Source organism: Aulonocara sp. 'chitande type north' Nkhata Bay, linkage group LG14, assembly GCF_057382095.1.
Source record: "Aulonocara sp. 'chitande type north' Nkhata Bay isolate Kocher_YH1m ecotype deep benthic linkage group LG14, A_spYH_male_GT1.1, whole genome shotgun sequence".
NCBI classification, from domain to species: Eukaryota; Metazoa; Chordata; class Actinopteri; order Cichliformes; family Cichlidae; genus Aulonocara; species Aulonocara sp. 'chitande type north' Nkhata Bay.
The window spans coordinates 23,411,459-23,420,762 of NC_141357.1; the positions used below are offsets into that span (position 1 = coordinate 23,411,459).

The 9,304-nt window shown below is 40.1% G+C and overlaps 1 protein-coding gene across 1 annotated transcript; it reads left to right on the top strand.

The window, feature by feature from the left end:
- The first annotated feature begins 3,431 nt into the window (after positions 1 to 3,431).
- Positions 3,432 to 9,129, top strand: LOC147314591 (amino acid transporter heavy chain SLC3A2). Its single transcript, XM_086262824.1, has 8 exons — positions 3,432 to 3,947; positions 5,165 to 5,315; positions 5,404 to 5,506; positions 5,578 to 5,655; positions 5,742 to 5,797; positions 5,881 to 6,076; positions 7,208 to 7,315; positions 7,624 to 9,129. Exons 1-8 carry the CDS (start codon positions 3,608 to 3,610, stop codon positions 8,011 to 8,013), a joined length of 1,422 nt encoding a protein of 473 aa, XP_086118950.1. The 5' UTR covers positions 3,432 to 3,607; the 3' UTR covers positions 8,014 to 9,129.
- Positions 9,130 to 9,304: the final 175 nt, after the last annotated feature.

Consider the following 9,304-nt stretch of genomic DNA (forward strand, 5'->3'; position numbering starts at 1 on the left):
CATCCACTGCATGTGTTTTTATTTATTTATTTATATTTAATTCACTTGGGGTGGGAGGGTGGGTGGCTGGGTGACACTTTTTATCTAAAAAATTTATATTAATGTGCAAAGGTCTTGAGCAAAGGTCTTGAGCACCTCCGTGGTCTTTAGCAATAGTCCTCTGGGCTTTCTGGAGATCTTTCAAAGCTTTTATTTGAACATTGGTTGCTTTTCACGGTTTTTCAGTCCAGCTCTTTCATGGCTGTTTGTTAAGCCACTTAACACTGACCTATGAATCATTCAAGCATAAAAAAGGTCGCCTAACCTAGGGAAACAGTGTTGTCACTACACACAAGAACTTAGCAAAAAACTATTTTAAAATTGTGTCATTAGGCAAAAAAACCAACAAAAAAACCCCACTCCACATAATTTCTTCGTATTTCTTTAATTGAATCTATAGAAAATACCAAAGATACCGCAGTTTGACTGGCAAAATAGTATTTTTGCAGCAACGATGTGATTCATAAAGACTTGCTGGCATATCTTAGCATAGAGATCTCTGTTTCTGTAAAGATTTGATGGATCTGGACAACTGTGGAGGACAAAAGAAAAAGTGGCAACACCTCTAAGAAAAACTACCTACAGCAGATGAACAGTATCTGGAAGTTACGTCCTTAAGAAATAAGAAAATGTCCACCAGGATCTGAGAGACACATCTGGTACTTGAGTTAATCCATCTGCTGTCGCCAAAGACTCATCAGAAATGGCCTCAGTGGAAGGTCGGCCCTGAAGAAGCCATTTATAGGAAAAGGCTGAGGTGTGCCAAATGACACAAGAACTGGAAGGAATCAGCTCTTACAGAGTGATGAATCCAAATTTGAAATTTCTGGTTCAAATTACAACAGTATGCTTAGAATGGGTCAGGAGAGAGATACAACAGTGACTGTCAACCATTAGTAAACCACAGTGGAGGCTCTGGGGATTGTTTCAAAATTGATGGAATTATGAACACAGAAAATTATCATCAGATTATGATTCACCCTGCAATACCATCTGGAAAGTGTATGATTGGCAACGTTTTCACTACCAATGGCCAGTGGACAGAAGAACACACAGTGGATGAGTGTCAGTCATAGACTGGCCTCATGGACTCCAAGATTATTGAAGCAGTGTGAAATCATCTTGACACAGGACAAAACAAAAAGGCAGTCGAGGTCCAAAGAAGAGCTTTGAATGTCCTTCAGGTCTGCAGAACTATTTCTGAACACGACTTAAAGAAATCAGAAGAACGCTTGACTAAAAAAGTTCATGTGTAAAAGAGGGTCATAGCAAATGTTGACTATCAAGCTTGTTAGAATGAACTGTGTTTTTGCCTTATATCAATATTTGTATATTTGCGTGTCTCAATAAATTGTTGCACCAGCTTCGCATTTTACTAGCAAAACGCTAAGATGTGAGTAGTGACTCATGACTTGTGTACAGTACTGTACTTTATGACAGTGGGTCTGCCCATCAATTTTCTATTGCTTATCCAGGGAGTATTTGATATTATTTAACCACACAGTGCCTGGTCAGACACTGATAGTTATCTGCTCATCATGGAAGCGTCTGTGTAATGCAGCTCATTTACATTGCCATGTGATATTGTATACAAGCTGCATATGAGGAAAACAAATGATCTGACATTTGTGATGGACCACAGTATCTCTCGGTAAACAATCAGTTTGCACGGTGCTGTCATGGAGCAAAGGTCACACAGATGGCAATAACTTGTTACATCAACATAAGCGTATGCCACGAGAGAGGAAAGCCAGAGCGAGAGACACAAAAGGATAAAGAATGAAGGAGAGGTTAGGAGAAAGACGGGTGTGTGTGTGTGTGTGTGTGTGTGTGTGTGTGTGTGTGTGTGTGTGGGGGGGGGGTTAGAGGACCAAACTGGATGAAGAGGATGAGAGGTTTCTGGGAATTAGCACATCTGCCTCATTACTTCTAAGATCTACAGCATTTTAGAGGGCGGGTGTGATGTGTTACGTCAATGTGAATTTCAAATTGCAGTGGAGTTTTTGCCAGTGGATCTCTGTTGCACAGTTAGCTTAGTTTGCTCCATGTGTACAGCTTTCAAATTATAGACAGTCACAATTATTTTACTTTAACACTTAATATTTTATCTCTCACATATAGAGTCTAAAATATAAGTGTTATCCTAACTTAGGCTTTCAAAAAAACCCAACTTTTTTGCGAGGGTGTGATGTGGCCCGGCACCTCTTTATTAACTCCCAGAGCAGAGCTTTTATTGGACTGTTCCTCCTTCACATCTCCTCACTCCTGACAAGTCGAATCACTGGAAATTTTCAGCTCAGGGTAGCATCCCTCAGCTTTGAACACTTGTTTGGACAAACATAACAAGAGAGAACAAAAAACAAGAAGAGGTACAGAAGAAGAAGAAGAAAAGCACCTGAGAGGAAGGCACAAAGAAACTACCATATATAAAATGTGAGTAATAACTGGGTTTTGTGGCATTTAAGTTCATTTAAACTGATTTAAAATGACTCTGTTGCCTCACGGCAGGAAGTTAAGCAGCTTTGGGTATGAACCACTGGCTGGAAACTTTCACCAGCTGTTTCCTTCAGGTGCTGCAATTGTTTCCAATTTCAGTGGATTTTGTCGTTTTTACAGGCAACACTGGAATTTTCAGAAATATCACTTTTTACAGAAGTGTTTGCTTGGCTGGGATGGCTACAGCCTCTAGTGCAGAGAAGTTATAAACAAAGAGGATCGGCTTATACATATGATCTTATAAATAAAAGAAATCATCTGAGCATATTTTAAAGGTACAGACTTTCTAGGAAAATCTGTTCAGAAAATCATTTCTGTTTTTACTAGTTTCCTGTCTGAGTTGCAACAGAGGAATGGTAAAATCCCCCCCAAAACCCCCTAATGTGTCACTGCCACCAAGAGCTGTCTCTCTATTACGATGCAGGGTCTTTATCTTACTATAGTAAAGTGCCTTGAAGTGACCATTGTTGTGAATTTGTGCTGCAAGAATAAAATTTTCCAGAATTCAACTAATTTTAGTTTCAGCTCATCAGAGCTGCATGCGCTGACTCAGAGCTGTTAATTCTGCCTTCCATCACTGCCAGTGAAATTAATTTAATGGAGGCACAGCTAAGGACAAGAGGAAACATGCCCACGAGCAATTAGTAGCACAGAGTACACGAGGGAATAAAAGTGTTGAAAAAAGACAAACTACAATGATGTGAAATAATCAGTAAATTAAATCTTGAATAGTCCTTCCTGTGCTGCCCCCCTCTCCAAACGCTTAATCTTGTTTAGGGGAACAAGGACACTCGTTGTCCCTCACTGCGCCACCACTGTAAGAAAGTGGGACAACAGGACTGTGTGTCAGATTAAATGTTGCACCTGAGTCCGGCAGGTAGGTGCAGCTCATTACAAAGCTGCCTTGTGCTCAGTGTCGCGTGGAAACAGCGAGTTACTGAAAGAGACGAACTTAGCGAGTCCAAAGAAAACCTAAGCGACAGTTGGACAGCTTCTGCGTGCTTCGGCTTGAGTGTCTAAATGTTCATTTAAAGTTAAAATAATCCCCTTAATCTACCTGCAGCAGCGTGAGATGCCCGTGAACGCAGGGCATGTGGGTTATAGCAGTGTGCCGCCGGGAGCCTCAGAGACATGCCCTCTGCTCATTCCGGAGTCCGACTCTCTGTGGAGGCCAATGACGAGAGAGGAGCTCGAGGCAGCTGCTGGGCCTGCCTGGAGGAACGTGCGCTGTTACCTGGTGCTGCTGTTCTGGCTCGCCTGGGTCACCATACTTGCCACTTCTATCGCCATCATAATAAAGAGCCCCCGGCCGGTTGCGACGCCCTTGAAATGGTGGCAGGAGTCTGTGTTCTATCAGCTGCAGGCCGACCAGTGGACGGAGGCGCAGACCGAGGGTTCAGAGGGCATGTGCGGTAGGACGCGCCGAAACAAAATGCTGAAATTTGGGTTTAATATTTCTATGCTTAAAAAATTGACATGATGGATAATTTAAAGGTGGGTGATCAATTCAAATATCGATAGATTCTATTCCGACGCTGATATTGGATCGATATTAGCACGATAAGATAGATACTTTGCTTCGATCCTTTCAGTTCAATTTTAGACCACTAAACTGTGGTAAATTATTTATTTATGTTTGTTTTTTGAAAACGGAGGAGGGGGGACGACTTCAAACATGCACTACGAAAAATGTCTGAATCTTTGTATAGCCTGGCCCAAATTAGACGGACACATTTACATTCCAGTCCCCCATTTTCAAAATACATGAGAAACTGAAAAATGTTTTGCTTTGACTGATTATTTTTGGAAAGTGAAAATCACAGTGACTGATCAAAATTAGTTCAGAATTTACAAATTGATGATTCATCTCAGTCATGATGCACAAGCTGCTTTTATAAGTTAAAGGCACTGGCCCCGTAATTACATGGTAAATGGCCTGGATTTGTACAGTGCTTTTCTAGTCCCTAAGGACCCCAAAGCGCTTTACACATCCTGTCATCCACCCATTCACACAAACATTCACACATGGTATCTGATCTATATCAAAATTTGCAGCGTGCACAACCTTAGATGCACCTCATTCACCATCACTTAACTACCTGCTTCCTGGCAGTCACGACAACAGGAAAGCTGCAGTCATCAGTTTTCATTGAAACCATTTTTTCCATTATGTTGTCCACCGCATTTATGTTGGTAGGGCCAATAACGGCTTTTAAAACCACACAAATGTTATTGTACCCAAAAATGCAATGTGCAAGCGTGGCTGTATTTGTACCAATTATTGCTTTTAGTTAAACAGTTTCACTATTACTGTGAGGCCAAAAGCTGCACTGGGTTCATCTCTGTGCTGATAACTACTTAATCTGACTGTGTGATTAATACTGTGGGCTACCACACGATTGTATCAAGTTATGAGAGTCTGAGAAAGTGCTGTTGCTTTTGCTTTGAAAATAGAAAACATTTTTCTAATCCCACATGAGCATCTGTGCGCAACATGTTCTTCGATATAAATGATAAATAACAGCTCTACTGAAATAAACATGAATGCAAACCCATCACATGAGGAAACTGAATATCATGGCATTCTGATTAAAAATAAGTAACTCTTTCTGATATGTATTTTCTTAAGCAATGCATGAGCAGCTTCCCTACCTCAGGTCTTTGGGTATAGGGGCTCTAATCCTGAAGGGTGTGTTTGATGTTGAGGTCTTTCCTTTAAACCTCACTGCCGCTGATAAAAACTTTGCTCCACTGGCTTGGATACAACATCTGCTCAGTGAGCCGCAAAGCAGGTGAGTAAAGAACTTTTTTTTTTTTTGCAAATGGTATTCAGACGTGGTTTTATGGGCCTTTATTACTGATTAACAGGCTTCATGCTGGTCCTGCAGGTCTTAAAATTGTGCTTGACTTGTGTAAACGGGATCTGTTGGCACTTCAGGATGTAACTGGAAACCTCTCAGCTACCACACAGGTAAAACCTGCTTTCTGATCATGCACTCAGTCAGGAGTTCATAAAATATGAAATGGATATTCTTTCTACAGCGTGCACTCCACTTCTGGTTGGAAAAAGGTGTGGCAGGTTTTGTTATCTGTGACACTGATGCAGCATATTCAGAAAAGGTCAAATGATATTGACTAGTTTTGAATTTAGCTACAAGTGGCGTTACCATAGGCTCAGTTTTCCCAATTAAATGTGTACTTTTCAGACTCTGCTGGAGTGGAGACGTGTCTTTGGGGAATTCAGTAGTCCCGAGGAGGAAAGGTGTTGTTATGCATGTAAATACAGAGTTTTTTTATGTTATAAAGGAAGCTCAAGGATTGCTGGAAAAAAATGTTTAATTTCAGGATTGTCGTGGTTAAACAGACGGCAGATGTTCTGCGTCCATTAAATGGCTCCGGTCAGGTCAACGTTACACTGGTGGATGTGGTCATGAGGTCCATTCTCCCTCGTTCACATCACCCACTGTTTGCACAGGAAGTGGCTGATGCTGTAGAGAGACACCTACAAACAAGAGGAGATAATATATGGCCCAGCTGGACAGTAAGATTTCTCTATAAGATTCTTGTACATTTTGATAGAAAAATGCTTATTTTACAGATTTTGCAAATTTTCCTAAAATCCTTGTACAGTTATTTTAATTGACTGCATCAAGTCATTTTTTTTCCATTATAAGCAAACCTGTTATTTGTGTTATTAAATGTCAGAAAAGCTAATGCACATATTGCTTAATCTAGTGGTATTATCTGTTTCTGACTGAACAGCTCAGCCCTAACGTTCATTTTGGCTACGTTCACACCGCAGGCGAAAGCGCATCAAATCCGACTTTTTTGACCCTATGCGACCCATATCCGATCATGGTGTGACAGTGTGAACGGCACAAATCCAATATTTTCAAATCCGATCTGGGTCACTTTCGTATGTGGTACTGAATCCGATACATATCTGATGTTTTAGAAAGCGACTGCTGTTTGAACGGTCATGTCGCATTAAATCCGTCTTTTACGCCACTGACACAAGACAGACGCCAATTATCAGCGCCGGAGAAGACATCATGAACCCTTCCTGGCCATCCAGTGAAACTGTTGGGAAGACAATGTTGGAGAAATGTGAACATTTTATTTGTACTGTATAATCTGCAGATTCTGACAGAAGTCTGCAACTATCCTTTGAAGCACCGCTCCTCTCTAAAACAGCAATAAGGATAATTATTAGGCCATATGTAAATAACAAAATAACTTTATAACTTAAACAAAATTGGGAAACGTAAAGACCGAAACAAGTCTTTATATTAGGGCCATCAGTCAAACAACACTGTTTGGTCTGGATCGAAACAGAGCGTGTTGTGTGTGACATCTTCTTTTGCGCATGTGGGCCGCTTTGAGGTTTCACACTAGAGAGCGTTTGTTCTCGCATTTTATTTGTAGTGTGAACAAGCAGACAAAAAAAATCGGATTTGATCAAAAAATCGCAATTGAGCATTAAGACCTGCAGTGTGAACGTAGCCTTAGTCAACTTTCTATGTGACAGTTTACAAGCATCAGACTACAAAGATGCGACAAAGATACTAAAAACCGCAGCTCTTATGCACTACTTTTCATTACATATTTATTTTTTCAGCTTTGGTTTGGAAAGTTAGTAGTTATATGGTCACTCTCTCCATTGTTTTAACAGGTTGGAGGCAACGCATCTCAGGAACTGAAGAAGTTACTCCTGGTGTTGATGATGACTCTGCCAGGATCACCAGCAATCCAGTATGATAAAGACATGGAGAAAACAAAGGTAAAGCCTTGTTTGAGACTTTAAATTGATTGATGAATGATTTTTAACCGCTAACGATGTCATCTGAAACATTGCAGCTTGTATTATACGCCACTGAAAATTTGCATGTCTCACAGAGAGATGGACGAGCTACTAGATACCAAACACTCAGTATGAAGCTAGCTTGTGCTCTAAAAATGTCTCAATAAGATTTGTTCTTTGACTTTTTTTCACAAATGCAGTTGGAACTCTTGCAAAGCTGTTGCAGTATTTGGGGCATATTGTATTTATTTTTCTCACATTTGTCGCCATCCTCCCCTCTTCCTCAGGAAAAGGGCAAAATGAACCGTGCAGCCCTTCAGCTCTTCTCCTCCCTCAGCTTCTCCAAAGCCAGAGAAGAAGCGCTTCAATATGGCAGTTTCACCTTCCTCCCTTTCAACACCTCGTCATCCTCCAACTCCTCTCTTTCCTCTCCTTTATCTCCCCCAATTCTTGCCTTTCTACGCTCCTGGGGTTGTGTCCACTTCCTTGTTCTGCTCAACTTCGGGTTTCAGCCTCAAAGCCTGGATCCTGCCTGGGCCTCGAGCTTGCCTGATGCCGGGCTGTTTGTAGCCAGCACAGGGATGGATCGTTTTGGGTCCACATCTCTCTACAGTCTCAGACTGCAGCCCCACGAAGCCATCGTAATCAAACTTTTTGAAGCACAAAACTATTCGTAGAGTTTCTGTGGTCGGGTTTCAGTATATCTCAAACCACAGTGATGCAGCTGTTTTTAAAAAAATTATCATTTGTGCTCAGAAGTCACTGAAAATAAAGTCATTGTTTTGTGTGGCAACATTTGTGGTTCCCCTTCAACCACTGGGATCTGTAATATATGTATAATATAGCATGACTGTGTGAACTCAGATAACAAGTAAATCTTGATTTCACATCACAAAATTTTGTTTAGTGTGTGTTTAAAGAGTTAAAATGATACTCAGTTCACATTGGGTTTAGATAACCTATTATAAGTGTGCTTATATCAGAAGTGAAAAAATCCTTTTTACAACAAAATTTGGCAGTATCCCGAGTGTTATTACTGTAACCGAAGAGTTCTCTTGTATTTTGAGTTTCCTGAATTTTTGAAACGGTCACTTAGGCGTGCGACTAAGTACAGTATATGCTAGCAAAATGATACAATAAATGCTGGATATAAGGACAGCATAAAAGATGCCAATCAAAGAAAAGAATTAATGTGACATTCAACACAACCCTTTCTGCCACACTCAATTAGTGGTGAAGTGTGGCTGCCTGAGAAAACAAAAAACACTTGGGAATATAACCTCTCCATCTTGGGATGTTTACATTAAGTAACCACAAGGTGAAGCTGCAGTACCAGTAACTGTTCAGCTGCTCCCCCAACTCTTAAAGTATGACAGTAAAAACTCATCAACTACAAATAAGGAGTTTCTAAAAACAGTAAACCAGTATTGATACACGGCACTTACAAAATCAGCTGCCATCATGTGACTGCTGAGTCATTCACTGCTAATATGGCACTTTCTTTTTTTTTTAAACGTTCCTCATTTTCATCTCTTTCACTCTGAATCATGTCAGATTACTTGTTATTTCAGAAATTTAGGCAGCATTTCACTTCTCAAGAAACTTTCTTACCACATCATCGGCATCTGGAGTGATCTCACTAGAATTTCAAAATAGCAAGTCTTTGTGTGATGCATCTGAATAAACCTATAAAGCAATTATACTTAAAAAAAAAAAAAAAAATTTAAGATCACATCTTTCTCAAAGACCTCCATGTTATATTCTCTCTAATATGGTTAACATAAAAATCAAAAAGTGTGTTGTACTGTTGCAACACTTTTTTTTTTTTTAACTTTAACATTTTTACTTGCCACAAAAAATTATAAATGAACACACACACACACACACACACACACACACACACACACATATATATATATATATATATATATATATATATATATATACTGCATAAGGGCTTTCATGTCA